At 56.2% G+C, this 11783-nt stretch overlaps 2 protein-coding genes across 2 annotated transcripts; one reads left to right on the top strand and one right to left on the bottom strand.

The window, feature by feature from the left end:
- The first annotated feature begins 2265 nt into the window (after nt 1-2265).
- PEAK3 (PEAK family member 3) lies at nt 2266-5375 on the top strand. The gene is made up of 3 exons (XM_053965856.1): nt 2266-2376; nt 2612-3261; nt 3773-5375. The coding sequence occupies exons 1-3, from the start codon at nt 2310-2312 to the stop codon at nt 4763-4765; spliced, it is 1710 nt and encodes a 569-aa protein (XP_053821831.1). The 5' UTR covers nt 2266-2309; the 3' UTR covers nt 4766-5375.
- Nucleotides 5376-7912: 2537 nt separating this feature from the next.
- OAZ1 (ornithine decarboxylase antizyme 1) lies at nt 7913-11647 on the bottom strand. Its single transcript, XM_053965861.1, is given in 6 exon segments — nt 7913-8353; nt 8461-8546; nt 9062-9234; nt 9343-9429; nt 9431-9488; nt 11454-11647. Coding segments are annotated over 6 exon segments (651 nt in total). The 5' UTR covers nt 11570-11647; the 3' UTR covers nt 7913-8222.
- Between the last annotated feature and the right edge of the window lie 136 nt (nt 11648-11783).

Below are 11783 nucleotides of genomic sequence, written 5' to 3'. Positions count from 1 at the left end.
GCCACTTCTCTCTAGCTTGGCAGGGTCACAGGCATGGCAGGAAATCTGTCATTTTATTCCTACCATTTTCTGGTACTTCTTAAAGGTAATTTTATTCATTAGGGAAAAACAGTGACAATTTTTTTGTCTGTGACGGTGGGCAGGCCCTGGCACAGGGTGCCCAGAGCAGCTGTGGCTGCCCCTGGATCCCTGGCAGTGCCCAAGGCCAGGCTGGATGGGGCTTGGAGCAGCCTGGGACAGTGGGAGGTGTCCCTGCCATGGCAGGGCTGGCACTGGATGGGCTTTGAGGACCCTTCCAACCCAAACCAGTCTGGGTTGCTGGTGCTACGTGGGGTGGACGGTGCACGTTGTCCCCTCCCAGAGCCCTGCACCTCCTCCCTGAGCTGGATCCAAGCATGACTCAGCCCCACGGAGTTTCTTATCAGCTCTCACACACGGCCGCAGCACCCAGAAACAGCCCCAGCCCCAGCCAACAGCCACAACCCTCAGCTGGCTTGGGAAATATGGAAATATGGAAATAAATACACAGGGAGGGAGCTGTGGGCTCCCAGCACCCCCCGAGTCCCACCCCGGCCCCCAAAGCCCTGCTGAGGTGCCTGGACCCAGGGTCCTGCTGTTCTTGGGCTCAAGCAGTGACATTTTCCACTTTCCTCAGGGAAACCCACATTTCCCAAAGGCTGCTCATCCCAAACTTACGGCCCCCGGGAGAAATCCGGCAGCTGCCTTCCCACAGCACCCACAGTGGCACCACTGATAACTCCAAGAGTGACTAGAAGGGAGGACTTTGGTGTTTAGAGTGTTTTAAAAGTGACTTCATGCTAGAGGGGACAGACACCAATGGGAGGATTTTTCCCAGCTGAGTTGGGTCACTTGGTGCACTTTGAGCATCTGTAAAGCTCTGGGAGACAAAAAAAAAAGGTGTTTTCCAAGGGCTGGGCACCTCTTGTGCAATGGCTGCAGGAAATCCCAGCAAAAAGACAGATCACAGATCAAAGAATATTCTGAGTTGGAAGAGAAGCACAGGAATCATCAGCTCCAACTCTGACAGGAACAGAACCCACAACCATGATCCATGGAAGAAAATGAAAATATTCCTCCTTGCCAATCCACCCAGAGTAATAACCCAGAGGAAGGGGAATTAATTCTGCAACTTGAGGGGGGTTTGGGGGGAAATCTCCTCAGAGCAGCTGCCACCCTTAAAGCCATCCCTGGAGCCATCCAGGAAGAAGGAGCAGCTCGAGGGACACAAACCCACAGGTGGCACTGACGGTGACACAGTGACCACGGGCGGGGCCGCAGCCATGCCAGGGGGCTCCGGGGGCTTCTGGGGAGCGAGGCCAAACCCCGGCTGAGCCAAACCCCGGCTGAGCCAAACCCCGGCTTCCTTGAGCCGAGCGCGGAGCAGGTGTTGAAAGCACATCCTGCCCGGCCGGGGCGCAGCGCCTTGCGCAAGGCCAGCCCCGAGCGCGCCATGGGCAGCACCAGGAGGGGCTGGGATGGGCAGCGGGAGCTGCGGCGGGTCCGGGATGTGGAGCTGGAGCCCCGCGGGACCCCCCCGCTGCCAGGGACACCTCACAGGTACCGAGGGGCTCTGCAAAGGGGAAGGAGCTGCTCAGCACGGCTGCTGCCCCAAGCCAGCGCTTTGTGGGGTCCCGGGGGCACTGGGGATGGAGGGGGGGCACCGGCTGGGGTTGCTCAGCCAGTGCTGAACTTTGAACGTTCCAGCAGAACGGGGAGGTTTAGACAAAGCCACCGTGGTATCGCTGGTGGCACCGAAGCCAGAGCCCAGCGCCAGGACAGGGAAGTGAAACCAGCGGCTCCAGCCCAGTGCCCTCCTCCTCCGGGCTCCCTCTGCTCCCTCCCCGTGCCCAGACCCCTGTCCTGTCCCCCAGACTTGGCTGCGGGTGTCAAAGGCTTCTCCTGCTCTTGTCCCACACCTCTGCCAGCGTTGTGGCCTCCCTGGGGTCACCCAGCGAGGACCACAGGTGACACATCAGGCCCGGGCACACACGGGTGTGTCCCATGCAGGTGGGAACCAGCGCGTGTGGAGCCCCTGGGCCAGCTCCCACCCCCAGGATTTCCCAGCGTGGCAACTGGAGTCACTGGGCCACCAAACTCCCCGTGTTTCTCCCCAAAACCACCCTGCCAAGGCTCCCCAGGCCGCTGCTTCCCCTTTTCTCCGCGTTCTTCCTCTGAGCCGGCAGGCAGCGGGAGCCGCAGGGGTGACGCTGCCTCCCGGTCCGTGCAGGGCCAGCTCCGCGCTCCGCAGTGCCAGCCCGGATCCGGCTGCCCCCGGACTGGCCACTCCCATGCCGGACACGCCGGGGGGCTGCCCCCCTCGGTCCCCCAACCCAGCCCTCATCTACAGCAACGTGGGTGAGTGACCTCCTGACCCCGCTGTGCCCCTGCCTGCCGAGGCGTCACCTCGGACAGTCCCTGCTGTCCCTGTCCTCCCCCGGTGTCACCCCTCTGGCTGGTGTTGGGTGTGGCTTTGGGGCTGGAAATATGTGGAGGGCAAAGAACAACATGCTGTAGTCCCATCCCATCCCATCCCATCCCACTCTTCTCCTCTGTCCTGTCTGTCCTGTCACATCTGTCCCTCCCTCCCCAGGAGAGCTGCGGGCCCACCTCGTCCCCCGCAAGGCCAGCCGAGGGGAAGGCGCTGGGAGACCCCTTCCCCAGCCCGGGCCGGACCCCCTGCCTCCCCCACTGCCCAAAAAGCAGCTCCAGCGAGCCGAGTCCCTCCCGGAGCCGGGACCATCCCAGCGCAGCCACGACGACCCTGAGCCACGGGCTGGCAGCATCCTCTACAGCATCCCCCCACCCCAGCTGCAGCCCGGGGAGGGGGCTCCCCCCCGGGACAGACCCTCCTGGGCACCCAAGAAGCCCCTGACTAAGTCCCAAAGCCTGGGGGAGCCGCTGGCCCGAAGCAGCCCCCAGAAAGCCCCCTCAGCCAGCCTGAAGGAGCTGACATTTGGGACGGCGGATGGGGAGCTGGGTCAGCTCCTGGAGAGCCCGGCCGGGCTCTGTGGGGTGGTTTTGGGGTGCCAGGAGGCCTCCCTGGCCCGGCTCTCGGCTCTCATGCAGGAAAAGCTGGTGGGGCCCGAGGAGAGGCAGCAGCTGCTGGAGGCAGAGCTGGTGGGGAAGCGCTGGGCAGCGCTCGGTGTCCTGGACCCCCAGCCCTGCTGCCAGAGCGGGGACGCCTGGTACTTCAGGGTGGGCTTCACCTTCAAGCACAGCCAGCTGCAGTTTGCAGCCAAGGTAAGGGGGGAATCGGGGTGAGAGGCCTGGGTGGTGCAGAGGGAGCCAGGAGACCCAGGAGCGTTGGCTTTTCCACGGAACACGACACTGGGGCCACTTCCCCTTTCTGCAGCCACTTCTGCATTTGCTGGGTGACACAGTGCTGCTGGCAGGGGCTGGGTGATGAGGGTGACAGTTCCCCTGGGGCCAAGTCAAAATCGGCCCTGCTGGAGGACACGTCCTGCTAACTCAGCCAGAGGGGCCAGCACGTGCAAAGGAGAGGCTGGAGCAGAGCTGGCTGCTCAGGAGAGCAGGATGAGAGCCCAGCCCGTCTGGGGGCTGCCCCACCCTTCATGTCCCAGCTCTTGCTCAAAGCCATCCTGGCTCCATTCCTGAGTTCAGAGGGTGCAGGGGGACCCCAGAACCACATGTGGGTCACAGCAGGGCCGGTGGCCCTGAGCTGGCAGGGTGGCCCAGCCCAGGACAAGGTCCTGTCCTTGCACAGCTGGCCCTGTCCTGTGTGTCCCTGCAGGTCCCCAAGCCGTGCTGCTCCAGCCTGGGAGTGCAGAGCTCCCTGGGGACGCACTGCAGCATCCAGCGCCTGCTCGGCCGCTTCACCGACCGCCTCCCTCGGGAGCTGGTGCTCCCAGGAATCCCTGGCACACAGAGGCAGGGCCCTTCCAGAGAGGAAGCAGCCTGTCCTGCCCCCCAGCCTGTCCTGCAGGTGCTCCTTTGTGCCGAGGTTCCCCAGCAGACCCTGGCAGACTTTGTGAAGGGCTCCCACGCTCTGCACAGGACCAGCCCCGGGCACTACGAACGCCTGGGCTGCCTCCTGCTCCTGCAGCTCTGCATGGGGCTGGAGCACCTCCGGGGGCAGAACGTGGCCCAGGGGGACCTGTGCCCCGAGAACCTGCTGCTGGTGCAGTGCCCGTGTCCCCCCCAGAGCCAGAAGGAGCCGCTGGGACTGTCCCTTCCACGGCTGCTCATCAGCAGCTTCTTCAAGGTGCAAGAGAAGCAAAGACCTTGTTCCAGCAGCCAGGAGCAGGACTGGAGCCAGGCTCTCGCTGCGCCCTCCTCTCCAGCAGCAGCTGAGCTGAACGTGGGCAGGCTGATCTATCAGATCTTGCATGTGGACATCTCCCTGGAGAACATTTTGGGCTTCAGAAGCAAAAGGCTTCCCGAAATCCCCTCGCTGTCCATCTACTCGGCGGGACTGAAGCGCTTGGCCACGCTGCTCCTGCACAGGGATCCTCACCAGAGGGTGTCCATCGAGCAGGCCAGGGGCATCCTGCAGGTGCTGCTCTGGGGGCCACGCCAGGAGCTCTTTGCCAGGAGCAGGAAGAGCCTCGAGCTGCTCCGGAGCTGGCTGCAGGTCAAGAGGGCTCTGCTGCTCCTGAGGTTTGCAGAGAACTCAGCTGGGGCCTGGGTCAGCCCCGGCCTGGAGGAGTGGCTGTGCTGCCAGTACTTCCAGGGGGTCACTGAACACTCCCTTTACCAGGTCACCCAGGTTCTCTATGCTCCCTAAACCAACCTCCAGTACAGCCTACCCAAAGGTCTCCTCAGAGCCAAGAGCTCACGAGGGCCTGGCCAAACCTGCCCCTGCCTATGGCAGGCGAGTTGAAACTAAATTATTTTTAGGGTCCTTTCAGCTCAAATCATTCTGTGGTCTTTGCTGGGAAAGCTCTACAAACCTAAACCCACTCCCTCCATAGCCCATGGTTGATGAAGTGTGTAAAACCACTAAGTGTGGGTTTATACCCTCAAACAATTTTTGCTTGTTACTCTAAGTCTGGTTTATCAGAACACCTGAGGAAAGGCAGCTGGATGGGAGCCCCAAGCAATAATTTAGTGGCTGATAATCCCAAGTAAAGTTTATGGGGTTCAGACTTTGAACAAAACCCCCTCAGAGCATTTTTGCAGCCACCAGGTTTTTGCTGGTTTAAATAACACTCAAAGGCACCCATCACAGCTCATACTTCTCAGCAGAGGAGAAACAACAGCTCCTTCAGCCTGTGCTTCCCAGAGACAATTTGTGGCACAGTCACTAATAAAAATGACATTTTAAAGGGGAAAATACAGCTTCAATAAAACCTGGAGCCGAGCCTCTCAAACACTGGTCCTTTATGTGCTTCTCTGCCAGCATTACACACTCCAGGGATGGATCCAGAGGGAAACACAAAGCCAAAGTGCCCTGCCCGGTGGTGATTACCAGAACAGCCTCCATGGGCTCTGGTGAACAGCTCAGGTGAGTTCACAGGCACCAAGGCAGGGCTGTGGCATCTGCTCCTTGCTGTGAAACACCTGGCAGCACGTGGGACCTGGACCCAGTCCCCAAATCCATGCGGAGGGACCAGCATGGTGAAGGTCATTTCAATTATTCCTCAGCAATTACTAATCCACTCCCAGCCACATAGGCTGGGTATCAGGAAAAATTCCTTCAGTGAAAGAGTGATCAGGCACCAGCACAGGCTGCCCAGAGCAGTGCTGGAGTCACCATCCCTGGAAGTGTTCAAACAATGTTGTGGCACTTGGGGACATGGTTTAGTGGTGATGGGGTAATGGTCGGACTCGATGGTCTTAGGAGGCTTTTCCAACATAAACAGTCCCATGATTCAGTGACTCCATCACCTGACAGCAGCAGGGCCGTGCACACAGTGGGACAGAGCCTCCCCTTGTCTGCTGTGCCCATGGGTGTGGCAGTGGCTCCCCAGGCAGTCACCAGAGCCCGGGGCATTGCTGGAGTGGGGAGGATTCCTCCTAGGAGTCCCTGAGCTACAAAAAACAAAAATAAACCAGAGCTGGGACCCTGCAGAGGGCAGCTCAGTCCCAGCTCCGTGGTTGGTTTGCTCCCACCTGGAGCAGCACCCAAATCCCCCAGTGCAGCGTCCCTGCCCAGGCTGGACCCCATCAACCCTGGCACAGAGCTGGGGTGCAGGTCTCGTTCCAGGTGCCCCGGGAGAGCCCAGCCCTGCTGTCCCAGTCTCTCCTGCAGTATTTGCCGTGGCTACCAGAGGGCAGTAAAGGCCACAGCACAGCCCCTCATCCCGGGGGACAAAGCCAAACCCACTCCTGTGGCTCCTGCCCAGCCCCAGGCCAGCAGCTCCAAGGACCCACGGCCCCCAGTTCTGGTTTCCAGCGTGGGTGACCCCCTCCCCTTGTGCCAGGAGCATCAGCAAGACACCCCATGGAGGCGGGACCAGGCACATTCCACACTCCTGTCCCTGTGGAGAGCAGAACATGGCACAGGTACCATGTTGCTGAGGAAAACAGGGATTTTCCAGATAACGAGCAGAAGTTCAGCCCTGTGCCAGCCTGTTGAGCAAAATAAGGACACCCTCCCTTGGTCATGCCACCACCATGAAATCCTGGAATATCCTGAGTGGGAAGGGACCCTCAGGGATCATCAGTGCAGCCCTGTCCCTGCACAGGCACCCCAACAACCCCACCCTGAGCATCCCTGAGAGCGCTGGCCAAACGCTCCTGGAGCTCTGGCAGCCTCGGGGCCGGGACCATTCCCTGGGGAGCCTGGGCAGTGCCAGCAGCCTCGGGGGGAAGAACCTTTCCCTGAGCTCCATGCCAAACCTCCCCCAGCTCAGCTTCATGCAGTTTCCCAGAGCCCTGTCACTGGCCTTCCAAAAATCCCTCCAGGACGAGCACAATTGTAGGGCCATGAGGGAATTGGGAAGAGCCAATTAAAGAGCCCAGCAAGAGCCCCCAGTTTGCACCACCCCACTGCTCACACAGCCCCAGGTTACTCTGTGCTGCATCTCCAAGGAGTTTCAGGGGATATTTCAGTGTATTCCATGGGATTCCAGCACTGCTGAGCCCAGGGAGGGGCTGTGGGGGAAGCTTTAGGGCCTTCCACATTTCACAGCACTCAGAGACTTCTACTCACACCCAGCAGAACCCGGTGAAATAAATCCATGCCAGGGATTCCCTGCTCCAAGGTTTTATAGAGGAAAGATTCATCAGCTCCAACAGTGCCAAACAAGCCTGCAAGTACTGAAAAACACGGAAATGCCACACTTTATAGTTCAGCCCCTTTGGAGACTTATTTGTTGTAACTTCAGTTCAAGGCTTGTTAACTCCAGCATCACAAGGAGCCCCTTTCCCCTTCTGCTCACCATCCTGAACACCAAGGGGTGTCTGTGGAGCCCCAGCACAGCCCCCTCCTCACCCTTCAACCACAATCTGCCCCCAAAGAAGCCTGCCCAGCCTCAGTGACACCACTGAGCTGCAGGAGTGCCACAAACCTTCCCAGCTCACAGCCAGAATTCCTGGAGTCACCTGCATGCACTGGAAAGGCTGCACTGTTAGGGGAACACTAAAATTCCAGGTATTTAAGTTGCATATTTGGTATTTAAAGCAGCCATGGGTTGAGCTGATCACATTATACTTGAGACTTCCCAACCAAATCACACCCTGAATATCCTACAAAACACTGGCAGAGCAGGCAAGCACTGGTCCTAATTAGCACACCTGCTAATTACTCACTAGAAGTAGACTTTTCCAGGATTGCTGGATTATTCCAAGCCCTGTCAGAGCACACCCACGAGTTCCAGTCAAGCAAAGAACAAGCAAAGCCTTTCCACACCTGCAACTTTAATGGTTGGGGCAGTTCCAGAGCCACCTCTTCAAGAGTGCAAGTCTTTAAACAGCTTAAAACCAGCAATAAAAAGTAAAATATAAATTTTTATTTAGAATTAAAGCAAATACTTCAGTATCACAAACACAATATTAAACTTCAAGAAATATACTGCTAAATTTGGAGGGAGCATTTATTTTTGCACAACCACGACATGCGCACAAAATCCAGAGAAAGATGTGGAGTCTGAAATTTTCAACATCTCACCACCAAAGCAGCTGGGTCACACAAGGTTTCGTACAGGAGTTAAGATAGACTGGAATAAGATGTTGACAAAATTTCTACAGAATCATCTTTATAGACAACAAGAAAGCTCTAAAGAGGCAAACATTGCAATCTAGTCTTCTTCTGCTGAGTCTCTCTCAAACGTGTAGGCCATGAAGCAAGCATCTGGTCTCTTGGGGACAAGGGGATGCCCTGGTCTCACAATCTCAAAGCCCAAAAAGCTGAAAGTACGGAGCAGTGCAGCTAGAAAATAAAGCAGGAGACAGGTTTCACCCATGGGATACTGAAAAAAAACCCTTCAATTTCCACCAAAAGGCATTTTGTGTCTCTGGAGGCGCAGGAACACCCACCTCTGTCATCTCTGTTCTTGTGGAAACAGATGAACACGTGCTCAACTCGGAGCTGTTCTTCAGCAAACTCGAGAAGAACTGCAAAACTGCAAGAGAAACACCAGGGGTTCAGTGCCTGTGGAACAGGGAATGTCCACAGGGATCATCCAAGCCAAGCCCTGGCCCTGCACAGGTACCCCAACAACCCCACGCTGAGCACTGTCTGAACAATCCCAGAGCTCTGGCAGCAAGTGCTTCTTCAGAGAGATTTACAAGGCCCTGAGAGCCAATCCACACAGGAATTCCTAGGGAAGAGGCACAGGTTGGAGCCTCACAGCACCAGATCCCTGAACCCCAGGCAGAACTCAAGGGCAGACTCCTCAGTGGCACAGGAAAAGCTGAAGGAGCTGCAGTGAGAGACTCGAAGCAGCCTGGAAATCTCAGTGCTTAAAGCAGCCTGAAATCCCAGACTTTGGGCTGGTTCTGCCTGCAGCCCTGAGACCAGGCTCACAGGAGAGCCTCAAGAACCAAAGCTAAACTTTCAAACTACAACGAGCAAAGTGTTCTCCCACCCCCCTAACAGGCCTTGTGCTAACCCACAGCCAAGTTTTCCCTGACCCACCTGTCCTTGCTCCCCTCAGGCAGAGCACCACTGGGAATTTCAATGTAGAGGTTGTTGTTGTTCAGCACTGCTCTCCAACTGATGTGTTTGGCATCTGTAAGCCTTGACTGGACATTGAGAATTCTTGTCCTGTTGTTAGGTGTTAGTTCTTCTGTGACATTCAGCCGATTATCCTGCAGCAGGGAGAAGGGCAGAGTGATTTTCCTGTTAATTTTCAGAGGAGGGAGTGAGGCAGGGAATGCTGCCAAGCTCACCACGAGCTGTTTGCACCTCATACTCACCGAATAAAATAAATTAGCTGAAAGATTGTGATCCCTCTGACTATTCCCTCGCCCACCTGGGATCTTCAGGGGTGGGTGAGGGACATCAGGAGCACCACCGAGGCCCCGGACCCAGGTTACTACAGCAATTGAAGGGAACCCTGGAACTGCAAAGGGAGCATGGTTACACAGGCAGGAAGGTTTGGACAAAGCCCTGGGACTTGCAGGATTTAAAGCGTGTTAAAAAAACCAAACCTAGGCCAAAGGACTCCTCCCACTGCAAGTGGGAGGACAAAGGAAGCTCCACACCAGGGACAGTGCCCAGGGAGCTGCCACTGCAGTGTTTTGAGTGAAAACTCACTTGGAGATGAGAAATACTCAGGTCGAGTCAGGTGTGTTTCCGTGCCAGGGCAGGCCTGATCTGACCTCAGGAGAAGAACCTTCCTGCAGGAATGCCTTGTTTTCTGCCCTCCTTGTTCTGAGGCAGCACAAACCCCGAGCCCAGCAAGGCAGGGATCACTTTTCCCTGGGATATTCACCAGCAGACCTCCCCAGCTGGAGGCCAGGCAATTCCAGGGAATCATCTCCACCTCCAGCGTGGCTGAGGCCACACCTGAACCTCTGCAAAACCTCCAAAAACACCTCCAAACCTCTTCCCACTGAACTCCTCGGAGCGATTCCACAACGCTCAGCACTCGAGGAGAAAAATGTTGTATTTTTGGAGAGGCGAGGAAGATTTTTAAGTTTCTCCCCATCCTTTCCAAGGCTGTTGCACTCCTCCCGAGGCAGAGCAGCGCTGGCCCCTCCCTCTGCACCATCCTTCACCCGCAGGCTCCACTCTTGAGTTGCGTCATCTCAGCAGATGCAGCAATCGAGGCCCTTGGGGGAATTTTCACAATCGTCCTGTCTCCGGGTGCCAGCAGCCACTGCAGCCATTTGCAAATCCGAATAAACAGCTACAAAATAATCCTCCATTTTGCACCCGAGTTGTGGGGGTTTGGATTGGTTTGGGGTTTTTTTTTAATTCCTTTTTTATTTTGGTTTGTGTGGTTTTTTTGTTTTTTTTTTTTTTTTAATGAGCTTGAAACTTGTGATGAATAATCCGTATTAGAAAGGCTGGGAACGGGCAGAGAGACTAAATATTATGTGCTGGAAGGTAAACTATATTTATATTTAAATATGAAGCAAGGGTAACAACTGCGAAGTTTTATTAAAAATACAAAATCTGCGCTAACTGAATGCGTTATTTTAATTAAATTAGCATCCAACCCATTATTTTAAGCTCTTTGAAAGAGATGTTTTTCTTTAGTAACAACATTATTTATTTTTATCTGAGAGTGACTGTGAACTGTACATTTTTATTTTCCCTTAAAAATAAACCTTAAAAAAACCTTTTCCAAAGGTGTGCTGTGGCAATCTTCAATAATTTCACCTTTCTGCCCCAAAAAGGTGGTGCAGAAGGAAGGTTTGCAACCATAAATATGTTTTAGTGATGTTTACGTGCTCTTAGGCAGGAAAAAAACAATCTTTAGCCCGCAGTTAAATAGAAAAACGATTGAAGAACTCCTTGTACAGTCCACACACGAGGTGGAAAGGGCAGATTGATGTCCTGAGCATCCACTGCTCCACACCAGCCACCTTAATTCAGGTATTTTCTTTCTTCCCAGCGCCTGTGGGGGTGTTTAATCTTTCGGTTGCGTTTTTAACCAACAGCTCTCGTAACACTCTTACCCTCGATTAGTTTTGCGAAGTCTCCACGGTTACATAAGGGGATAACAGCCTCCAATCCTTGGATATCTTTCCCTAATTGCTGTTTTCCCCTCGGGTCCCCCCCAGCCCGGCTCCTGCCCCAGCCCTGCCCGGAGCCTCTCCCAGCCCGGGGGTGCCCTCGGGGGTCCCTCCCAGGGCCGGGACATGGCTGGGGCCTCAAAATCACCTTTTTTTGGTGTTTTTTCCACCCTCCCCTACCGCCTTTCCCCACGCGGCGGGAGCCAGGCCGCCCCTCCCCCGCTGGCCACGCAGCGTCCCCCGCCCCTCTCCGGCCACCAGGGAGGCGACAGCGAGGACGAGGAAGAGGAAGGAGGCAGCGAGGGCCCAGCGGTGCGAGGCTGAGGGAGGCCGCGGCGCCTCACCTGCTCTGTCCGGTACTGAGGCTCAGCACAGCGGGCATGATGGTGCTTTTATTCCCCTCTTTCTCTCTAGCGAAGCAGTGGCTGTTGAGTATCCGTTGCAGGGAGGATTTCACCATCCGGCCGCTCTGGTCCGAACCCCGAAACCCTCCGCCGCCTCCGCTCGCCGCTCCCCAGGCGCTGCTACACAAAATGGCCCCGCTCCCCCAGTGCTCCTTATATACCCTTCCTCTGCCACGCCCCCAAAGAGACCACGCCCCTCAGCGCGTGCCACGCCTCCGCACGGCGGGAAGATTTCTATTGGGCAATTTGGGTGTCTATTATACTATCTCG

This window comes from Vidua chalybeata, chromosome 27 (assembly GCF_026979565.1).
Source record: "Vidua chalybeata isolate OUT-0048 chromosome 27, bVidCha1 merged haplotype, whole genome shotgun sequence".
Lineage (NCBI taxonomy): Eukaryota > Metazoa > Chordata > Aves > Passeriformes > Viduidae > Vidua > Vidua chalybeata.
This window is presented reverse-complemented; position numbering and strand designations above follow the sequence as displayed.

Coding starts and splice junctions, on each gene's coding strand:
- PEAK3 (XM_053965856.1), top strand. CDS start 2,310: ATGCCGGACACGCCGGGGGGCTGCCCCCCTCGGTCCCCCAACCCAGCC. Junction 2,377..2,611: donor CCTCATCTACAGCAACGTGG/GTGAGTGACCTC, acceptor CTCCCTCCCCAG/GAGAGCTGCGGGCCCACCTC. Junction 3,262..3,772: donor AGCTGCAGTTTGCAGCCAAG/GTAAGGGGGGAA, acceptor GTGTCCCTGCAG/GTCCCCAAGCCGTGCTGCTC.